We start from the raw sequence: 23,405 nt of genomic DNA on the forward strand, positions 1-23,405 counted from the left end.
TTAAAAATACTTTGAATATAAGAGTCTTTCTAAAGAGCCATTTTCAAAAGAGCTAAAACCATTAATTTCAGAATTTATTTTATTTAAGAGCAAAACCCACTCCTTCTTAAAAGCACACTTAAAAATAAGCCTGTAACTAAGGGTTATACATTGCTTCTGAATTTATACTATTAACAAGAATAGAAATAAATACTCTATAACAAGCAGGGAAAAACACACCATGCACAGTTTACACAAGAGAACAATATTGGACAAAAAGCCCCACAAGGTATCATCAGTGTCAAATAATGACCAAGTTTAACCTTCTGATCTTTGATAATTTTGCAAACTCATGCTTAATGTACAAAAATAGCCACAAATTTGCTCTTCCCCCGCTGACAGTTTGTTTCACTATACTGAGATAACATCAGGCAAACACTCGCATCTACCAGAAGCAACTGTGTAGCACAGTTCCACTGAATTCGGTCAGTTTTCTCCGTTAGAGTTGAAAATGTTTAAAACACAATACACAGCACTATTAGACAATATAACTTTGTCAATATAACTACAGACAATGCTCTACTCTCTCAAGTTTTAAATCATAATTGAAATCACGGCTGAAACATAACCAATCATGTGACTCCATAATTCTTTTGTGGATTTGCCTGCCCAGGGACTGCTGATGAAATGAGACTTTCAAGCTTAGCCAATGACTGTCCTCTGTCCATGTTAAATAAACTAAATAAATTAATCTGCAACGAGAGTTTACTAAATGTTTTTCTCTTCATTTAAACTTTATCATTAACTGTCCTTGCTTGCTTTGTTTCCATAGTTACTGCCTAATCTGATAATGACAGTGGGGAGAGAGGATCAAGGTGCAGAGTATTATGAAAAGAAAACTCCAAAGCTGACACTCTTTATATGTTGGCGCTCAGGATAATTGTAGTTTTGTGACAACACATGTATGCTCACAGCAAGGGAAAAGTGCACTCAAACACTCATCTTTAATTAAAATGTATAAGCCAATATTGATTTATATACTGTATATATAACCTCAGTGGTTTGGGGAAATGCTGTGCATGTATAAGGTTTGTATGTTGTAGTGATTCTGTGTGTTTAGATTATTTGCTCTTTAGCTTAACTAAATAGACTTGAATACACACACACTTTAAGTAATGCCCATGACCGAAGTGTTTCTGAGCCACTTCCCCCAATTGATTATTGGTTAATAGTTAGCAGAGTGGCCAGCTACTAAATGGTTTATTGACCTGTGCATCTCTGCAGAACAGTCTAATGAAATCTCTTTAAAAAAAAGGCGATTGTATCGATTTAACATTCTCTAGCTGTCAAGAGCCACACAGAGTCTTCATCCTGTGAAACGTAGAGATGTAAGATACTGTATGTAAATTGTTTCTGTAAACTCCAAGAAATCAGCCATAGTCATGCAACGATGCAGTGAAACAGCACCTATTTAATAGGTAAAGCTCTAAAGTAGCACTAGATCCAGACTCTTTTCAAACACACACACATACCGTCATGTACAGGTAGGGTTAATCTTGTTGCCTGGCTAATCTCTCACACAAGTATGTGTATCTGTAAATAGGGCCAGATCACAGATCAGAGTTTCACAACCAGCACACATTACCGACAGAGTTAACTGATTATCACGGCTGTGACATCAACACAACAGACTGCAGCTTAAGCATCTTACTGCCCTACTAACAGTAACGTAGGTTATGAGTATAACTTAGCTTTTAAAATCACAATGGTGCCATCTGGCTATTATTTAAAGTTCTGGGCAATGATATGTGACAAAAAGGTGCCTGGCTGGATTCATAACTGCATGTTCAGCCTTCTTTAACCCCTAAGCCACCGTGACACCTCAAGGTTAATTACGGTTCACTGGGTCACATGGTGTTGGAGTTGGTGGCAATTTGTAAGTTGTGAACGGAGAGAGACGGGATGATGGGGGAAGCCAACATTTTTTGCTGTTCACACTGCATATCACATTTTGATTTGTCTGTAAAACAGTTTGTTGGTGTATGGATGCTGCATCACCTGTTTATCTGCAATAAACCAGCAAAAGCAGCCATTGGATGTTGGATTCTTGGACATTCTTAGGAAAACAAAAGGTTTTTGCTCTGAAGGGTAAGTACTCACTAATCTAAAGGATACCTGGAGATATAACAAGGTGCACAGAGTATCTGCAGTGAGAAAGAAACTTTGTCCACTGAACAATGCGTTGTGATTCAGCTGCCCACGTTTTAAATGATTCAGTCTGCCAAATTCCTGCCTCTTTTTACTCAACACCTTCTCCTGGCAGTGTTAGAGTCTTCTCTAATTCAACATCCCTGTAAATTATTCAGAGCTAGCAGCAGACATAAACAGAGACTCAGCGCAGCCAAACAGGACAAAAAAAGAAAACACACATTCCCTCACAAACAAAACACGAATATTATATGTACGTGAGCTCACAGGGAGTGTACACACTCTCAGAGACAGAAACACGGTCCGTCTCTAAGAGATGGGTGTTGTTGCTGGAGTGTCTCAGCCGTGTGACCAGTGAAATATTCATCCCTGCTGCTGATCAAGTATCAACCAACTAGCCAGCTAGCTCCACTCACTCTCTCGCTCCTTATCTGGCTTCCCTGGTCTCCCCTGGCCCACCTCGTGCTTGCTCTCCCCCTTCTTCAGAAATAAACCAGTACTGCAATCAAATATGTTGGTGATTATCTGTCTAACATTAAGGCTACTAACGCTAAATAAGCTAAATGACACAGAGGGATCCTACTCATTGCTGGTTAACAACAGCTAGAGGTCGAGGGTATTAAGTTCACAGCCCGTCATCTTTCCCTTTCATCTCGTCAGCCATTATTCCCGTCAGCAGGGCTGAGCTCACTGGACCAAATCCTTGCCCATAAAGAGATTAGAACTAGTTGGCTAGGCTGAAGAGGTCTTTGTCAAACACAAAATAAAATCAATCAACAGTATAAATCCATGGCCACGTTCCTCTCTGTAAAAGTTAGTTTTAACCTGTTGCTCACGTCATCTTTGTCAAGGGGTTTTTAATACTTCTATGTGATTTTGTATTACACTTTGTGTGCAACTAGGCCAAAATCAACTTAAAAGATGTCAGCAACAGTATGCTGATCTCACAAATTTTTTCCTTAACCACAATACACTGAGAGCAGACTTTAGTCCGCCACTCTCTGGGGTAGTCCCAGTCGAAAAAGTACAAAAAACAACAACTACCTCCGTCTTTTCCTTAACACTTTTTGGAAAACGTATTGAGGTCAAGGAAATAAGTGAAGCAATATTCATAAGGACTTAGGAAAAGACCTGCCCGGTGTTGAGAGAATCTGAATGGACTCACACTAGGTGACGTAACTATGCGGTGCAGCAATGGTGGATGTTGGGTCTGCCTTGGTGAAACTGCAATTTTGAATGAAGTAGTAACAGCAAAGACAGGAACTAATGCAAGGCGATGAAGAGGGAGAGACAGCACCTGGACGAGAGAGAGAGAGATGTGACCCACGACCAGTTCATCGGTTTATAACACAGCGCAGTAAGGACACAGATGATTCACAGAGGAGACAAGCACATATAACACAGGTATGTCTGTCTGTCACTGCTGTTCATACACTTCACTGATAAACCACAGACCTGAAGAGTAACATTAGGCTTAAATGTTGCCGCCGCAAGCAATTGTAGGACGGCATTAACACCTTTTGCTTCGTAAAGGATGGTTTAGTGTACCCTATGCTAAAGGTGATAAGAAAGGAAGCACTGAAGCACTTTTCCTTAGGATCTAGATAATTCAACCAGCTCTTATCACGGCTGCCATTTAAATACGTCTGGGTCATTTCACTGAGTAAAGAATTATTTGACCACAACCCTCAGCCTTTTCCTGCTCTGATGGCATGCTCGTGGTGCAGCCTAATGACATCAGTGCCAGAAAGTGAGGAGCCTGAGGGAAAATGGCCAGAGTGACTCAAACTGATTTGTTTTAGCAACCAAGGCTATGGCAAAATAAGGAAAGGAAAGGAAATAAAAAGAAAGACAGACACAGAGAAAGAAGGAGAGGAGGCATCCTCAGTGCACTCCTTTGGGATTTATGAGTGCGGTTTTCCAGAAGTCAAAAAAAAATATGGGATTTGGGATGTTCCCACATTCTTTCCTGCCAGTGCTCATTCGACCGAGCAGCAGCAGGCTTGGCTCAACGACAGAAGTGGAGAATGTGACATTTAAATTGGCCACTGAATCCTTCACTAGCCCATTCAGTGTCAACCATAGAGTGTGATGAGTCTGCTGCAGACAACTTTTCTCAGTATAGCTGGTATTCCTGAATCGATAAAGGCACTTTAAAGACCAGTTGAGAAAACTAATAGAATCGGCTGACAAGCTCATAAGATGCCCGTGGTAAACGTTGCACACTAAGATTTTAAATGACTTTGAAGTTGCTTAACATGGTGGTGATCAACCGACTCCATTTTAAAACAAGCCTGTCTTATATTCTAAACGAAGGCTTAGTGATAAATATATTTTATTGGCTTGGCAGAGATCATATGTTCTTTACTCCTTTATTGCACTCCATCACTGCAGTGTTTGGAGGCAGGCTGCCTACGGTGTGAATGCGTAGGTTAAAATCACATGGAAAACAACCAAACCTAAAAATAACAAGAACTCACAAGCGTGAACTTTTTCTTAATTACCAGTTGGTGTTATCTACCATCATCAGCCACATATACAAATGAATTAATATAATCTCGATTACGTTCTGTTGAAAAAAAGCAAACCTCAAAGCTTCAATCAAGCTTTGAGGTTTGCTTTTTTTGTGTTTCATAAAAGTGCATAACAGTTTATTGGCAAATCTTTTAGTTCTTTTATTGTGAAGATGGCTGAGCAGCTGTAATAAACAAACGATCTGATCAAAGGTTACCAAACGCCAGGAATGTTGGTTTGGATTTCAGAAGTAAAATGTTATTTTCTGCATTTATACATACAATCAGTCTAACAAGCAAATAAAATTTGTTATCATGCTTTTCATAATAATGAATAATAAACAAATAATTTAAATTGCTGAATTATTATTTGAATTAAACATACTTAAAATGACATGACATCTAGTCTCACTATTAGAGACCTGACACTTTATGATAAACAACAAGTTGTATTTGAGTCTCACAAAAGAAAAAAATATATATATAAACTTACTTTACTACCTCGTTACAGTAAATGTTTTTTCATCCAAAATACCTGCACACAAGGTAGTATTTATTTTTTCGCCATTTTCTTTTTTGCAGTCTTCCATTCAGCCTACATATGGCCCCAACAACCTACAGCAATAAGGTAGGGCAACTTCTATGTCGCCTGAAAGGCAAAACCCTGCGTAAAAACAGTCTGCAAATCATTCTCTGCTGCTCCCTAAAGCTTATTGCTGTAAACGCAAGGTAATAACTGAAGGTGACCTTGATTAGCTTACCACAGTTTTAATCAACTAATCTCTTCACTCCTCTATATTGTAGCAGCTGGAAATAAATAAATAAACTGAAACATTTCTCCTTAGTGCAAATTATACCTGTACAAAATGCTAACACTTCATTGTTTCTGTTGGACTTGGCTAGCCAGTTAACATACTATGGAGTCCCTGAAGTGCAAGATAATATTATCTGGACACAATTTATTATCTTGTGTGCACAAGATAAAAGCATCTATCAAGAGTAAGTACTGTGTAAGTTGAAAGAAAGTTGTTGTCTTACTTAATATATTGCTGGCAATGGTAAGAGCATACATCATGCAAGAGAAAGCACAAAACATTTCACTGAAGAGGTATTTTCCTTTTCCTTTCCTGCTCTATGATTCTCCAGTTGTTTCAATTAAGGCTCTTTGCAAAGTGTTTGTTGTGGAAATATATGTTGGGAATTGGGATGAAGACAAAAAACACATCATGCAGTTCTAACAGAACAGTTATTAAAACGACTGAGTCTCTCAAAGTTATCAACAGGGATTACTTACTAGCCTACATACCAGCACAACTGGTACACACACACACACACGGAAAATAACTCAACAACACGCAGGCAACCTGTCAAAGTGAAAGGAGCTAATGTCGGAAACAAAGGCCCCAGAGTCCTGGAATATTCATGACACCGTGACAACGGTGAAAAGGTTGGTGTGAAGGAGAAAACAATCCAAAACCCCGGGTACACGGCAGCAGAGGACGCCATGACCCAGAGGTACCCTGGTCAAATGCTGCTCTCTCTCTCTCACACACACACACACACACACACACACACACACACACACACACACTTCACAGCTACACACTGATGAGACACCCACAGCTAGGCACTCAGTCATGACTCATGCCATAATAGCCTTCCCACCAGCAGCGAGCAACCACACATAGAATAGTGGAGTTCATCACTGTGGCGCATCATCCACAGCTTCTGCAGGATGGAAAGAGTCGGGCCTGAAGAGGCTTATGATGACAAACACAACAGTAGAAATGGACTCATCGCTCACACCACAATGAGCACAAAACTCCCACTGATGAAAAAGCTGTATGTGCACACAATGGATAGCGTGTTCGTAATACTGGTAACAATCCCTCTTGCTCAACCTCAGCTGACTCAAGAGGTAAAAATGGTTCCCTAAACGGTCTCCTCGTGGGATCAGTTGTTGGTCCTCAGACTATCAATAACCAATGCATCATCTTATTTACATCAAATAAAAATGCTAAAGTCACCACAGTGTCGTGTGGCTTGGTCCGAGCCACTGTTTGTTTCCCATTTACAGAGCCAGGGCTGTGAACAAACACTGAAGGATAATGACTGAATATGACAAAAAGACATGTATTGGATTGGAATAGCATACCCCACCTATAAACCCTAAAAAAGGAGAGGAGAGGTAAGCAAGGCTACGCCTGAGCAATCATGTCAATTCCTCTAATGTCACGACATAACACCCAAATGGACCTTGCATACCAGCCTGACAATAAGCCTAATCTCCCAGATTGTGAACTCTTTCCATTAGAAAGTAGTGATTCTCATTTTTAGGGGCCCATTCTGTCTACATTTGTCTATAGACAGTTTTGCCTTTTATAAACCAAGGAAATCTCCCTCTACCACTCAAAATGTCTACATTCCCCTGAGACTGAGGATGTGATGCTGTTTACAGTCTGCAGGACTGTTCTGTTGTGGTCTTGTGAGATTAATAAGCAGCCATTTACTCTGTTATCATGATGGTATTGAATGCATATACAGGGGTCATTTCAGAGCAAAAACATTTTGAGGATCCAAACGTGTAAAAATGATCAACAGTGTGGGAGATTTTTTGAGGACTTGCGGTAGATCATTGTAGATGACCTTCAAGATGGGTTTGTTTTCACATAGCTAAAAAGACAAGAAAAGACACTCCATCGTTGCATTTACAACTGGAAAAAATTAACCAATAAATTGATCAGAAATGACAATTTTGAAAATTGATTCACTGATTTAAGTCATAATTCAAGCAGGAAAACCAAACATTCACTATATCCAGTGTGAAGATTTGTTGATTTTGTCTGCTTTTTTTTAATTGAATATAATGAATTATTAACCGTTTTTCAGACAAAATATTTATTTAAAGTCAAGATAAGTAAACAGAAAGTGGGTGTAACAAACAAGAGTAGAGAAAGGGCAGAGGAAAACAAGAAAGGTTATGTGGAATGAAGAAGGAAAGAAGGAAGGAAAAAGAAAAGTAGTTAAAGGAAGACTCCAATCTCCATCTGGGAATGCATTTTCTCTGTCACAACACCAGTTTGAGTCTCATTCTTCAACTGAAAGACCTATCATTACACTCCTGTGTCAGAATATCTCCCAGCTCCAGGTTTAAGCTCTGCAGCTTAGTCTGACCTTTAACCTCTCTCTTTTCAGGGAACAAAGTAGAGAGACTCCATCCACCCATACTTGTGTGCATCTGTGAGTAGAATAGGATCCCTCTGTCTGGCTGGGGGCCAGGGTCCTGTCGATAATCTAAACATGTCTGTGATGTAAACAAACACACATCTTGTCATCTAGTCGCCCCCAGGGCCTACCTGAGTTCGACCTTCTGTGAAACACATCATCAATACGCTCTCACATAAGTAAAAACACACAACAAACACACGCCAACAACTCAGCTGTGTAATTTACTACTAACAAACTCATCCTTGCACATGAAAAGTCACACGCAATGCTTCTTCTAACTGTTCATGTTGCACAAAAAGGGCCCTCTCAACTATTTTATGTCATGCATGCCTCAGTGCACTTGTCTTGGCCAGAGGAGGAACAGCCAGTGCAGACTTCTGAGTCAATGAACTGTAAAGATGTGGTGCTGCCTCACTCACACAGGCTCGTCCTATTCACAGGCAGCATTGTGGAGCCGTATGTCCTCTGCAACCGTTAAGTAAGAAGCTGAGCTGACATGTTGATACCCAACACATAAAATGTAGCTGTGTAAACACACCTGCAATGTGTAGGAATAACCTGCAGTACAAACTATTCCTGGCTTATGCTGATGAAGCAGAATGAGAAAGACAGCAGACAAAATCTAACCTGTGCATGATAATCATAGTCTACTATATTTGCAGCGGTGCAGTGGAGTTTATTTGGTGATGCTGATTTGACATTCTGACACCAGCACTTTTACCGTGACATCACCACGACAAGAGCGGGATTGGCTGACCGTCAGACAGGTCAGTGTCCGCTCAGCGCCCCGACCAATCAGTGCCAGGACAAAGAAGATCAGATGACAAGACAAGCCCAAAGACAGATGACATCACAAGTCTTCTAGTCATTTCCTGCCAATGTTGATGCTAATGCTGCTGGGGGCATGCACAATCACCCACAGAAACACTCATGCATTGCCTCTACACACACATAGCACAAGGAGACAACTTAAGTGCTAGGACAATAAAGTGCATGCCACTCATAGGTTGTGTGCTGCAGACAATGAAAATCTTGCCTGTGGCATTGCGTAAGGGTATGAAGGACAAAGCATACATAAACACCATTAATACTTTACTAAGTCACTTACTGGTTCATTCCAGTGAGTGACTAATTAATCACAACTCAGTCAAGACTTTTCTCACCAAGCACAATCAACTTTGCGTTTGTTTGTTTTTTTAAGAACACAAACCGGTCCACCTGCATGCTAATGAGCTTTTTAAAGACAAGTCATCTGTGACCTGCAACAATTATTGTGACAGCTCTCATTTCCTAATACCCCGTGTATGCGCTGTCCACCTTTGAGTTTAGTATACAGGCAACCTGCTGTTTGAAACAACAGCTGAAGGTGAAAGTGTGCTCTGTTGTCACTAGCAGTTTAGTAGGTGGGAGGATAACAGCGCTGCAAGCTTCAAGCCCCCCCCCCAACAAACAAGGAAGTAGTCCAATGAAAGCCCCTTGAGGGACAGTGGAAAATAATAAATAATACATGTAAAACAGTTCAAACTGAAGGCTGCCCATAACAGCATGAAATTAAAATAAATGGGACCATAGACAGCAAGTGGTAGATACATTTAACAGATAATGAACCACTATTACATTAATTTATCGCTTGGTACATAAATGGTGCCACAAAATGATCTTGGGTTGTGTGCTGAGGGTCCATTTGGACTGTGTGTGAAGGGGAGGGACGGTAGTGAAAAGCCCATATAGGCAGGGTTTACCCGCTTGTGAAATATTCGTGACAAATTAAAATCTAGTTATCTGGCGGTTATATGATGTATGTGTGTGTGTGTGTCTTTATTAGCTATGTGACTGGAAGATTATTTGCCTTTAGGGGGACGCTGTCATTGTTGTTTTAGGCAATCAGACTCAACCACTCTTCCTGTTCAACCTTGCTACAACTATTAAGGTGCATAAAAAAATTGCACATCCACAGTGACGTCATGTCACACACGCACATCAATTATCAGTGTAACTGTTAATCTCGGGTGGTTTTTTTTTTATCTTTACTATCAAGTTGACTATCTTAGTCAGTGTGAAGGGCACGAACGAGAGAGAAAAGGCGCACTCCCGTCTCTGTCTTCACTGAAACAAACAAAAATAATCTGCTAGGAAGTGTTGAGGGATTCTCAGCTAGCCCTTCGCTAGCTAACCCAATGTTAGCAAGTTAGCTGACTAGCCACGTCTCGGGTCAGTAAGGGTTACGTCAACTGAAAACGCAACTGACAGTCTGACAGACAACAGGCATGGGAGCTAACTCAATAAATCGCGAGCGGAAACGTTCATACCAACGTCCAGCAAAGATTACACTTGGTTTTGTACCGGTAAACTTAACATTTGAGGTGATAGCTAAATTAACGTTAACGTTAGCTAACGTGTGTCTGACAGCTGAATCCCTCCGTCGTCCTTTTTTCTCCACTCACGGTCTGCTAACGTTAACCGCCTTTCGGGACTGACCTGGAGAGATGCTTCAGGATCTGCTTCTTGATGAGCCCAGCCATGGCCCCACAAATCCGATAACCGTCTGAGCTGTCTGGCTAGCTGGCTAGCGACACCGCTAGCGTTTCCCACCGGAGGTATAAACACACAGCTCAAATTCTCATCCCCGTGTCAGTCTTCATTTTAACGGTGCTCCTGCGTCATTCTCTGAGAGACGGGGGAGTTGGAAAGACGGCATTTCAGACGTCCGAGTGACAGCCGGGCTCGGAGACAAAGCATATCACCTCCAGCAAGCTCCAAAAACGGTCCAGATCTCTGCAATATCACACTGAACACCTGGACAGCGCGTCGGAGGAGCGGCGTCTGTTGTCACGGCGTCCGGGCGTGGCGTCATGACGCATTCAGGGTCTGCTAGGAAACCCCACCGACTTAGAGCTATGGATTGTGGACTAGGTACTAGACTAAATGTATTTATAGCCTATGTATAGATACTGGAACCTTTTAAATACTGGTAGCCTATACACGGGAAACATTTTAGTTTCAAGTAAGGTGGTTCTCCTATTAATTCAGTTGTTTTATATAAGTTTAAGTTATCAATATTCTCTGTTTCAATACCCTGGTTACTCTGTCCAAATATTGTAGTTTTTAAGAATTGTATCCACTCCACATCAACTCTACCAGTACTCATTAATAATATTAATATTTAATTCTCTACAAACTATTTATCATGCCACTACATACTTATAGGCTATGTATATGTAAATTTGTCTCCATTCCATTTGACTATTTCTGATAATTCTGTTAAATACATTACATATCCCACTCCTTTATATTGAGATTTTAGATTTAGATTTTTAGATTTGTATAGTTCAGTAAATTTTTTTACCTACCTACTTTCTTAGTTATTTCTATTCCTTAATATCTTGATATACAAAATGAGCAACTGTTGCAAAGAATCAATAAAGTATTTCTGATTGTGATTCTGATTTATACCTTCTGTCACAACACAGCTGAATCAATAATTTAACCTTTTTGGGACTACACATTTGGTCAAAGCTTTTGGCATGACTTTGAAAAACTGACTTAATTTGACTTTTAAAATAGAAATTCATATTGAATTTATATTATTTAGTTTTCGTACTGACAAAATTTAATGTGTGACATCAATCGTATTTCTTTGTTAGCAAAATGACATATACACTCACATATTTCCAAAATAAAAAGGCAAATTTACTTTCTTCATGTCTTTTCTAAATTTATACCTTGATACATTGAAACTACTGCTCCAAGGTTTTGAAAGCTTATGTAACCAATTTGGTTTGAAATTGATTTGTTTATTTGTCTCATATTAGTGTGGTATTGTTATTATTTGGGTAGGCTACTAGCTTAACCAAACAAACTCTTATCATTTTTTTTATGGTAAACCTGATGGAGTTATATTTTGCAAATAAGGTTGTTTAAAATGCCTTCACACTTGGCTGGTCTGGGTCCTTTGTTGAGATAATCGTTTGACACAGATACTGCATTGTGGGTGGCTTCAGGGGGGTTAATGTCAGCGTTTGCTTTCACAAGAAAACGCTCTTTTAGTGACATCTAGTGTTTAAACCGAGGATGTAAACAGAATGCAGAATAATTGAGAATTTTTGCATGCACGGATGGTTTCTTTTTGTGGGTAGTAGGCAAGAATAAGCGTGATAATTAGAAAAATAACTTCTTACAAAAGTTAGAGGGAAAGTGCACATGAGAATAAAAGTCCCACAGAAATATAATGGAATATTATAACAGTACAGATAATAAGGCCTTAATAAATTAAATAAATATCATACACACAAAAAAAGAAAAGGACAGTGAAACGAACATTGTGTTCATTGACTTGCAAAAAAGTACTGACTTAAATACAAATGCACTGAAACGACTTGGACTTTGGACGTTTTATTTCTTTTCCTGTGGACATAGAAGCTGTGACTTTAGTTGCTGTGCCTGACGTGTCTCTCTGTGTGGAGATGTAACCAGGAGATTCAACAGCAGCCTGCGAAGCCGAGACTGCAGCTGCCACGTATGAAAGGAGGAGCAAACTAAAGGGAGGAAACAGCCCCTCCCTGCACTGCTCTGCTTCAGTGTGAGCAAGCTGCTTGCAGAACGTTTGCATCAGTGTTTCAATCGTAACAACATCTAAGGACGTGTGTCATAGCTATAACAGATGTATAACAGACGTTTACACTAACAATAACACATACATTGATAGACGATGATGCCCTTTCGGTGCAGCGTTTTGTCCCAAGGTGGTGCATCTTATGTCCTTCACAGCAGGGACATTTTCTCTCTTCAAGTCACTTTAAAAGTCAAATTAACATAAAGTTCATTTGATAGTAACCTTATTATACACAAACAAACTCACTGAAGTTGCCTTAACCACCTTTTAAGAAAATTTTACTGCTTTTGCAGAGATGCTTCTGCAGAAACTTCACTCGTGTTAGGGTGTAGCCTTTAAAAAAAAAGTTTCTGATGTAAAAAATAAATAAAAATAGAGCACGACCACCAAAGTGTAGGAGCAGAAGAAATTATTAATTATTTCCTGGTGTTTTATGTCATTAAATCGGACCCCTACAGAGCCTGGAGCTGAACATGGGACAGCCCCCATCCGCATACCTCAACGCGAAAAGCTCCGTAGAAAGACACGACGCGCTCACTGATACGCTGCTGGTCCAGTCAGTGGGCCTGGACTGGAAACATTCTCCATCCACGACTGCAAAAAAGCCAGCAGCACTCGCTCTCTCACATCACTTCACATACACACACATATCTCAGTGAGTTCCCATTGACGATGACTGCGAAACACCGACACAAGAACAGCGAGAAGAGCGCATCCATCCAGGATGATGCGCCAAAGAAAAGCCAAAAGAACGCCAGTAACGGGGTGAGTGGCCCCGCACCTCAGGGGCCACGGTCAGGGAGCTGCCTCGGCCTTGTTGCGACCACAGTGTTTTATATTGCGCTACTAGGCGCTGCAGGGTTTGCTGCTTTTTATTTACAGCAAGTAGTGGAGGAAATGCACCAGACAAGCGCCAGGCATGAGGAGAGCGCACGGAAAAACGCAGAGCTGAGCAGTAAAATGGAGAGCGTCGCTCAACAGGTAAGTAGAAAACGACACGAATCAACGGGGGGGAAGTGTGCATGACTTGAGCAGGGGTTCTCAAACTTTTTCAGAACTCCCAGTGAAATACAAACTGTATGAGCAAGGCATACTGTTTTCGTTATAGAGATGACTTTGTGTGCAACTAACTTGCATAACCGTCCAAGTAGTTGTTGTACTGTATGTACTTTGGGGGGTTGGGTAGGTTTGGTGAAGTCCCTATAGGCTACTCTTTCATTGAGCAAACGTCCAACAAGTAAAAATAAAAGTTTTAGAATTGTTTAAATTAAATTTTTTTCTACATTGTTTCCTATTTTTATGTTTTCTTTTGTTTGAGAACATGAGCTGCACAGGGCAGATGAGGATGTGGTGCCTATAACAGGGAAAAAGACACCCCCATTTGTTTATTAAATTCCCTGTAAGTTAGGGGAAATTTAGATTGGCCCAGCAGCACAGGAGGTTGTAAATAAATGTCCTTGTTCAGTGTTATTGCATGCAAACTGTGGGCTTAGGCCGATATAATTGAAGACCTCTCCGGTTTCATTCATTAGTTTCCTCATTCCTGTGTTGATCTTCCAGCATGTAAAGTACAGTATGTAAAGCCAGTCTAAACTATACTGAGGCTGTAGTAAAAAATATTTACCACCACTGACTTCAGTTAGCTAATGACTCAACTCTGCTCATGCAAATTAGGCCTGTATGTGTTTGTTATGCTAATTTAATGGGTGGGACACTTCTAATAATAACAATAAGGAAGGATGATTGCAGTGTTAACCCAAGGTGATCACACACCACAGTCATTAAAAAACAACACATTTTTATCAGTTTCTTACATCTTTTCCTCTTAAGTAAGAATTTGAAACGTTATTATTACATGTTTACCTTTTGAACAGATTAATTGAAATTGCAGTTCTGTGCAAATTCAAAAGGTTTTTTTTCAGTAGTACGACTGTACTCTTCTTAAACATGGTAAAGGCTAATAAGTGGACCTTTAATTAAGAGTCTTTTATTACACTATTGCATGCTCATCTAAAGTTTGTAATTTGCCCATAAACTTTCAAACATTACACTTACTGTACAGATGATGCAACAAAATATTTTTAACATGCAAACATATGCTAAGTATCTATTTTAGAATGTTCAGTAAGTGTAATAATTAAAAGCTCAAAGGCAAGGCATAGGATTAGTAGTTTTACTAAACAAGCTTAACTCAAGGTCCACGTACAAGCATTTTTGTGAGCGTTCAACCACATGGGGTCTTCATCTGCATTCAGCTGACTGAGCCAACTCAATTTACCAGTGAAGACCATGAGGTGCCACTGAAAGCTCAGGAAAAGTAATTCATTTAGTAAGTGGAGCTTGGTGACGAGTATTTTTTTCAAACTGCAAAATTGAGGTTCTGTTTTGTTAAGAACTATGAAAATGAAATATGAATTAAATGATATAAAACAGTGTGGATATTTATTGCTGTCCAGAGAAAACCGCATATCACCAAATTTGGTCATTTTGATTTTTTAACTCCTGAAAACCTTTTGAGATACATGATTTTAACAGGACAGTGACAATTTGCAGTTATTGTACTGGAGTGTACAAGTGTTTGATCTTACAGTGCTAAAATGGATGAAAATGCACACTAATGCTGTATATTTTTCCGGTCTTGTGCAGGTGGAGTCTCTGAGGAGTGTTGTGGACGGGCTGGAGTCATCAATGGGAATCACACGGGTGGAGCTGGAGGGGGCAATCAGCCGGGTGAAGAGGGGCGAGGTAGAGACGAGGAGGGTGGAGGAGGCTCTTCAGAAGCTCCAGAACGACCTACTCAGGGACCTTACAGAGGGCATCAAAGAGGTGAAGGAGGCCCGAGAGAGGGACTTCTCTTCTCTGGAGAAGACTGTAGAGGAGCGTCTGGCTGAGGTGAGTCAGTCCATCGCAGCCAGCGTGACGGAGTTCACCCAAGCTCAGGGCGAGGCGCAGAGCCAGCTGGCTGATCTCAAGGCTCGTCTGGGTGACATGGAAGACCCCGCGCTCATCAAACAGGAGCTTTCTGCCATCGTTGATGCTGTAGTTGAAATCAGAACTGCCAAACAAGATTCTGATGCCTCAGCCGATTCACTCAGGGAGCAGATAGGTGCTGTGAGGGCAGAGCTCCAGACTCGTAACCAGGAAGTAGCCTCACTGTCCCAGGAAGTTGAAACAATGAGGTCAGTAGTGCAAGAGACTGTCAGAAGCCTGAAGCAGTCACTGTCTGAAGTAGAGGCCGGTGTCCAGATTCTAAAGGACAAGGGCATGACACTGGAAAGCAGTGTGGAGCACACCGCTGATGCTGTTCGTACTGTGGAGAAGCAGGCAGTCGAAGCAGCTGCTCAGGTCAAGAGAACATCAGACGAGCTGGAAGCCAGAGTTAAAGCATCAGAAGAGAGCGGAGATTCACTGTCCGCATCAGTGTCAGACATCGCCACCAAAGTGGAATCACTATTCGCCAAATACGACACCTATGAAAGCACTCTAGCTGCACAGGGGCAGGCTGTGGAGAAAGTCAAAACTGGCTTGGAGGAGGAGATGGAGGCACTGAAAAGCAGTTTGGGGGAGCTCCAGTCCAACATTGCCGCTCTGGGTGGTGCCCATGCCAAGCTAACTTCAAGGGACTCCAACCTGGGTGAGCAGGTGAAGGACTTGGAGGAGAGGCTCGCCGCTCTTGAGGGCAGCAACAGCGTAAAGCCGGAGCAGCTGCAGAGCTTAAGAAGCATGGTAGATGACTTGGAAGCCAAAGCAGCCAAGCTAGAAGGTCACGATCAGGCTATTGCCACTCTTCAGAAAGCTCTGCAGGACACCACACAGACACTGGAAAACTTATCCAAAGCCAATAGCAAGACAGAAAATTAGGGATTTTTAGTTAGCAGTGTGACATCAGGAACCCAAAACACGGACAACAAAGATCCCCAAAGGGATGACCATAACCCACTTTTCCTGTTTTTTTAATGAAGAATAATTTCTCATACTTGATGGTTGATGTTGCACATTTTAGTAGAAAAGTAGCCAATATGAGGGAAACTGGGTTAGGTCAGGAGAGAGGGGCAGAGTTGGACTGCTGATGTGTGAATTTGAATCCACACTCATTCTGCACTGTAGGTTTTTTCTCCTTTCTGTACCAAAGTAGTTTTTTTGGAAAACCAACCAAATGCAATAATAAGCTCCTTTTGAGCACTCCTTTTGTTTACTCACTACATGTTTTTTTACAAGAATAAAAACTTTTGTTGACCCAAAGCGGTGAGGAATTATTTCTTGGTGTCAACTGATTTGTTGCTTTGCTTCAGCTGCCTTTACTGTTACATCACTGCTGAAACTTTGATTGCATGGGTGGGAATGAAAATTTACACTCACTGATAGGCGTGATATACCCAAGGGCTGCTAAAATTATGTCAAAACCCAAATAGGAATTCCATCTTAATGACATAGTTCTTATTTTCTACAAGATTTGAATACAACAAATAACCTCTCACTTAAAGCTCCATTTATTACACAGACCTACTCACACATGAGGAGTCAAGCGATGATTCTCCACCTCTTAAAGACTGAATTCCATACGCTGAGCTCTTTCATCTGCACACTGCAGTGACAGATAACATGTCGTTTGAGTTTTGACTCTCTCAAGTGTTCTGCAGAAATGTGCTCCCTTGTTGAAAGCCTGGGGTTGCAGTTGTGTGGCCACTTCACCAGAACAACTCCAAGTTATCTATTTAGCTGGAAGGCATTTGTATGCTAATAAACCCTTTAAGGAACGTAGAGGCCCTGGGAGAGGCTTAGAAGTGCGCTTACATAGTTTTGGTTACAAACTGGAATTTCTTGAAACACGCTTGGTAAAGGTGACAAGCTTTTCTCCAGGTTAGAACATAGTGTATAGTAGTGTAAGTAGTCTTAAGGGGTCAAAACTCCAACAATGTGTTTATAAAATCATCAGGCTCTCAGCCACAAGCTGAACCCACTTTCTAATACAAGAATTGCTGGAGCTTTGACCCATACACTTATTCGCTTTCTTGTCAATATTCAGATGAGCAGATTGATTCCACTCTCTTGACTGTATAAAGCTCCACCAGTAGCCACTTAGCATAAATTCTGGAAACAGGCTCTGTCCGAAGGCAAGAAAACCTGCAAATAAGCACCTCTAAAGCTCAATTATTGACATGTTATTGTTAGTTTTATCTGTAAACCTATAAAAATCAAAGTGTAAAACAACTATTCAACTTTCTAATGGGAGAAGGGGGGGTTATGTTACTGTTATTTTTTTCAGTCTGCTAGCTGTAGCTTCATATTTACTGTAAAGACACAAGAGTTATATCTGAAAAGAAATTAAATGTTTAGCACAGTGGAAAAACAATAAAGTAGTCAAATTTCAAACAGGTAACACTGATATAGTTGGACAGTGGCCAACACAGGACACAATTGTTGTCATGAGCAAACTTCAAAAACATGTTGCAGATGTTAGAAATGCTGACAGACTAGCTGCCAGATTGTTCACACTCATTCTTCTTAAATCGGTTCAGGTTACCAGCTTTGTGCTTTAAGACTGATCAGACTGTCAGAGTTTGGTAGACAAAGTTTCATATTTATTTAATTTGTAATAAACCAGTTTGTTCTAAGCAGTAGTAGGACAGTTGGCCAGATGAAATTGCTGAATAGAAAAGCCAAAAGAAGACTACCTCTCCACTCGTCTTCTCATGTCGGCCTGTGCATCTCTCCAGTATCAGATATATCAGCTATTTCACGAACCTGTTTAGTTGTAACACCTAAATCTCCCTCTACAGCAGTGAGGTTAGCCAATGTCTGTCTCAGTTCAGTGATCTCCTGCTCTCTCTTGGTAAGATCCTCTGCCAGTCTTCCAATCCGCAGAGTCAGGTCTGACAGCTGAGGCTCAAACGCCCCAAAGTCCCTCTTAATGGCAGCAACCTTCGGTTTAAGGTCGCTGGCGAAGGTCACAGTTCTTATTAGCCGAGCTCTGCCACTCTCTAGTTCGTTCAAGCGCTCAGAGATCCGTTTGTCAGAGGCGGTGAGTTCAGGGATGCGTCTGCGAAGCTGCTCTAAGGCCTGAGAGTTGCGTTCGGATGCAGCGCGGAGATTTGATACTCGGTCAATGCTGCTGGCCAGAACATCCCCGATGCGTTTCACCATGCTGTGCTCCACCTGAGCGGTCTTGTCTTCCAGCTCCCCTACCTGAGTCAGCAGGGACTCCAGCTCAGACCGCAGGCCGTCCATCCTGCGCACGTCTGTCCTCACTGACGCCACCTACAGGGGGAATATAGAAGAAAAGAGCCTGAAAAATCCATTTAAAATCCAACAGGGAATAGTTATTTTTCTCAGAAGGGGTCGTACATCAAAAATAAGAGTTTTAACTTAGCTAAATGAATCCCCCGGGTTTTAATATACTGTACTTATGCTCATTTTGATGTTGGATGGGATTCTCTTAACCTCGGATCACAGGTGGCATAGGACAAAAAGACTCTACTCTCGTCTCAGCAGAAACAGCAATATAGTTCTGTCTTGGACAACAAAACAATCTGACAGACCTTGTTGGCAAAGTCCTTTGCAATGGCTGAGGTGCGTTCTTCGATCTGTCCCACTGCGTCTCTCAGCGCGGTTAGGCTGGTCTGAAGCTGAGCTCTTTTCTCAGTCAACCCAGAGGCCCACTCCTTCAACCGATTCACATCCTGCTCAAAACCCTCCAGCTGTGGCTGCAGAGCCCCCCGCTGGCCCCCGAGACCCTCCAGCATTGGCTGGACGCTCTGACACTGAAAGAGGACACAGAGTACATGGATATATATATATATATCATATAGTGTATGAGGTACAAGTTATTTAAAGAAACCATACATTACTCAACATCATTTCAGGTTATTTCCATTAATGAAAAACACAGGAGGGGAACTGATGCCTAAGCACAGTAGAGGATTAAATAAGAGGACATAACAAATAAGATCTTTTCAATAAAAAAGTGATTTTATTAAATAAGTTCAGTGATGAAATGTTTGCCTTTAGTTCAACAGGTTAAAATATAATACAAGTTATTAAGGCATGAAGATTTATTAATATTATTGATCTACAAAAGCTCTACCTGTACCAAACTATAAGACTATAAACACAACAAAGGACTTTTATTTGCAAGAAAAAGGACTTTTTAACGATTTATCGATGAGTTGCCAATTACTTTTATTCAACTAATCGTTTCAGCTCCAATGTTGTTATATCTGGAAAGAATGGCGCAGATATTGTCACATAACTGTATCAGTGCAAATTGGTGGCTTGAGAGTAATGAGGCATGTTTTTATACAATTACTGAAGAAACCTAAATGTGTAACTCAACATTAAACAGATACTAAATTACATTCTTGATTGTACTTGTGTAATACAGTGCATGTATACCAGGGTTCACGTTGAAATCTGTGAACTTTTATGCTTCAAAAATCACAATTTTCTCAAATGTACACATTTTGAAAAACATTAATACTGAGCTTGAACAACCTTTTACAGCAAATAGTAAGACAGGGCCCCTCCTCTTCCCTCGTCAACTCAAAAACAATGACATCATTCACTGAGGTCATCATAAAGAGGTTGAGTTGTTTCATCATCTTTTTCCCACTCCTCCTCTACCTCGCCGTCTTTCCATTCTTCTACATCAAAGGTGTCATAGTCCTTTTGGCTGTCAACAGCATTTCCCCTTAGCACCATGGTGAGTTCATGGACCGCCTCTTTAACTACAGACAACTCATTCTTCATCTTGAGGATGCTGTTTTGAGCCTGCAGGGTGTCCAGTTCCTGTCTGATCTCAAGGATTTCATTCAGTGCTTTCAGCATGCTGTCCTCAGTCCCAAACACCTGTAACGTCACCTCTTCTAGCCGTTTCTCCGCCCCGCTCAGATCACCCCCCAGCTTCAGGATGGAGCGCACTGCCGCCTCTACCTCGGGCAGGTGCTCTTCACACTCCTGCGCCCGGGGAATGTGCTCCTGGAGCTGTGAGCTGAGCTCAGCCTCCTTCTTGCTCAGGCTGCTAATGTGCTCCTCCAGGTTGTGGATCTGCTTGGTGTTCCAGTCCAGCTGATCCTGCGCTCGCTTGGCGTCGTCTTCCTCTGCGCGCTCCATAGCTCTGGCGTTCCTCTTTGTGCTGTCCTCGAGCTCCTCCAACCTCTCCGCCAGAGACCGGGCCCTCCGCTCGGCCTCGTTCACCTGCTCAGTGGCTCCTGCGTGAGCTTCCCGTGACTCTGCTTTGAGGGCAGCCAGGTCAGAGGTGATGGCAGCCAGGCGCTCCTGCCACGTCTCCGTCACATTGAGGAAGTGGGTGTTGACCATCTGCAGGTCACGGGAGGCGGAGTTCTCGTCGGCCTGCATCACCATGATGGCAGCGTGGAGGGTGGAGATGTCCTGCTGGAGTTGTGTGGCCAAGGAGACAGTGGAGAGCGCCTCCTGTAGGTCATCCTCAGAGGCGGCAAGCTGCAGCCGCAACACAAAACAGGAGGGCTGTTTCTGTGGGAGCTCTATGGTCCTCAGTATTCATATATAATAAATACAGCAGGAAACAAAGCGCATGCATGCGCAAAAGCATTAAGAAAAATGTGTGCTCACTCAGTTAAGTAGTTTTTCTTTTCAAAGAACACGAACAAAATTTAGAGTGTTTCATAATATGTAAGGCTGTGATTCCCAACACTTTTGACTCGAGACTTAAAATAAGACAAAGCTTGCTTGTGATCCCCATCATCACAGGTTGCATTTGGGGCGTGAGAGGTTTGTTTCCCTCACCAGGTTGGTCAATCTGAATACTTTTTAATGGGGCTGAATAAGTAAAACTATCACGAAAGCAAAGTTTTAAAAATACTGATTTGTATAGCAAAAATCCAGTTCCTTACCCACTGTAGCCTACGTGTTTTCTTACTAAACCAAATTAAAACTGCCTACCAAAATCACAATTTACTTGTAATTCTACCTTTAAAACTAAAAATGAAATCAAACAAAGGATTTTTGTTTTCACACAAACCTATAGCATCATTTCACCCAAATTACAAAAAGAACAATCCAGAGTTTATGTTTATGTAACAGTTTTGTCAGGGCCATTCCTTCAAGAAAGCAGTTCCAGTAAAAACTTTATTCTTTTTAATGCTGCCAGCACCAGAAATTAAATTATAATATCTCAAAACATGGGAACATAAAACCAAAATTGTCTGAATGACTTGAAACCAATAAGGGGTTAACTGAGAAAGTATATAAGATTTTTTATACTTTTTATAAGATTTCTTTTTTATGTGTAATTTGGGTGAATTGACCCTTTAAAGTTTCATCCCTTAAAGCAGCTCAAGACCTGTTCCACTATCAATCAAACGTACCTTTTTAGAAACCTTTAGGACTTCTTCCTCCATGTCGAACAGACTTGAAGTCTTCCCGTGTAAAACTCTGTACTTTTCTTCAATTTCGGAAAACCTCCCATTCTGTTGTAGCACCACCCTGAAACACAGAAAGATATACAAACTTTAGTAGAGGTCCATTAGACAGAAACTCTTTACAAATGAATACATGTATCAGGTTTGTTAACTTACCAACTAAGAGCCCCGCAGGCTGCAAGCGACAGTAAGCACAATATACTTCTAATATCCAAACTCGAGGACGTTTTATGTGCTCCTGGGATGTTTCCAGTTTCCATCTTCACTTTCTGCGCTTCATCTTTGCTATTTGTAGCGGACCTTTCAGACCCTTCATCACTTTGCTTTTGAGTCTTCTTCCTCTGCTTTACTTCAGTAGGCATTTTAGCACACTGTTGACAACTTTTACTGTGAAGGAATTCAATAGGCCCAAAAAAAAGTCTACACCGCTATTCGTTACGTTGCAGAGTAAAATAAAACACTTCTTTCAGAGTTAAGTTCATAATGTAGGACACTAAAGTAAACAAAATAAATAATTATATCTAACACTGGCTTTTACGCAGGCCTATTTTACCGCTATTAACAATCCCTTAGCTTTACCCTGTTCCTTGGAAAATGCCGGCTTCAAGAGCTCCTCGTAAGCTCGTACAAACACTTCCAGCTGAATTGCTTAGTTAAAAACATCAAACTGTGTCTGTACAAATATAACACACTGGATGGATGTTTTATCTTTCACCTCGAGTGATACAAGATTTTCAGTCGCGTTTGTCAATTTTGATTCGTCCTTAAACTGAGCTCCAAACTTACCACTAATATTTGCGACAGCGTAAGAGGCACCGTAAACGCCCCAGCCAGCCACGTCAGCGGCTGCCAGCTTTTGTCCTCAAGGTGGCCATGCAGCTTACCACTGTGAACATACAAATGTATTCTGGAAAGATTTGGAACATTTTATTAACATAAAAGAGTATACTAATTACTGTATTTGATGTTATATTTTGTACTTCATGGTCTGGACAATATTAATAATACTGTGCAGCTCCTCATCATACTTGGAAAATTCCACATCCACAAACCAAAATGAACTGGATCCAAACCCTGCTTCAATCGATTACTGCACCTCAATAGAACTCAAAAATAAAAAAGCAATGAAATGTATTAATATTCTAGAAAAACAGAATTTGAGCTTTTAGCAATGAAAAATCTAATTTATTATGTCTTTTGCATTTTTGTTACTGTAATGAAATATGCATAAAAAAGGTGGCCATGCAGCATTAAAGTTGTCTTAAAGCTGAAACAATTATTAGATTAATTGATTAGTCGATGAAAAGAAAATTCCTATTTATACTTAATTGATCGTCATTGATCATGCAAAAATATCTAACATCACTTGATTCCAACCTCTCGAATGTGAGGATTTTCTGCTTTTCCCTGTTTATACCATTGTAAATTTACTATTTGCGGTGTTTAGACAATAGCTGTGACAGTACA

General features: G+C 41.0%; 3 protein-coding genes across 4 annotated transcripts in view; 1 reads left to right on the forward strand and 2 right to left on the reverse strand.

Moving 5' to 3' along the window:
* Positions 1 to 10,752, reverse strand: part of uhrf1bp1l (UHRF1 binding protein 1-like) — a 35,956-nt gene extending 25,204 nt beyond the window's left edge. The window contains 1 exon segment of the mRNA XM_038738852.1: positions 10,407 to 10,752. Coding sequence (XP_038594780.1) covers positions 10,407 to 10,450 — 44 coding nt within the window. The 5' untranslated portion in view covers positions 10,451 to 10,752.
* Positions 10,753 to 13,088: 2,336 nt separating this feature from the next.
* ckap4 (cytoskeleton associated protein 4) lies at positions 13,089 to 16,796 on the forward strand. Its single transcript, XM_038739244.1, has 2 exons — positions 13,089 to 13,521; positions 15,187 to 16,796. Exons 1-2 carry the CDS (start codon positions 13,213 to 13,215, stop codon positions 16,399 to 16,401), a joined length of 1,524 nt encoding a protein of 507 aa, XP_038595172.1. The 5' UTR covers positions 13,089 to 13,212; the 3' UTR covers positions 16,402 to 16,796.
* A 1,304-nt stretch (positions 16,797 to 18,100) lies between these two features.
* On the reverse strand, positions 18,101 to 23,371 carry LOC119918484 (IKBKB interacting protein). Of its 2 annotated transcripts, XM_038739246.1 has the most exons (4): positions 22,095 to 23,371; positions 21,885 to 22,002; positions 19,080 to 19,301; positions 18,101 to 18,798 (listed from the first exon to the last, which is right to left on the reverse strand). In XM_038739246.1, the coding sequence occupies exons 1-4, from the start codon at positions 22,298 to 22,300 to the stop codon at positions 18,232 to 18,234; spliced, it is 1,113 nt and encodes a 370-aa protein (XP_038595174.1). In that variant the 5' UTR covers positions 22,301 to 23,371; the 3' UTR covers positions 18,101 to 18,231. The 2 variants fall into 2 exon arrangements, with proteins under 2 accessions (XP_038595174.1, XP_038595173.1); XM_038739245.1 differs by lacking the exons at positions 18,101 to 18,798; positions 19,080 to 19,301 and adding an exon at positions 19,489 to 20,997.
* Between the last annotated feature and the right edge of the window lie 34 nt (positions 23,372 to 23,405).

The sequence above is a fragment of the Micropterus salmoides genome, unplaced genomic scaffold (genome assembly GCF_014851395.1).
Source record: "Micropterus salmoides isolate LMB-PRFRI ecotype aquatic unplaced genomic scaffold, ASM1485139v1 Ms_hic_scaffold_23, whole genome shotgun sequence".
Taxonomy (NCBI): Eukaryota; Metazoa; Chordata; class Actinopteri; order Centrarchiformes; family Centrarchidae; genus Micropterus; species Micropterus salmoides.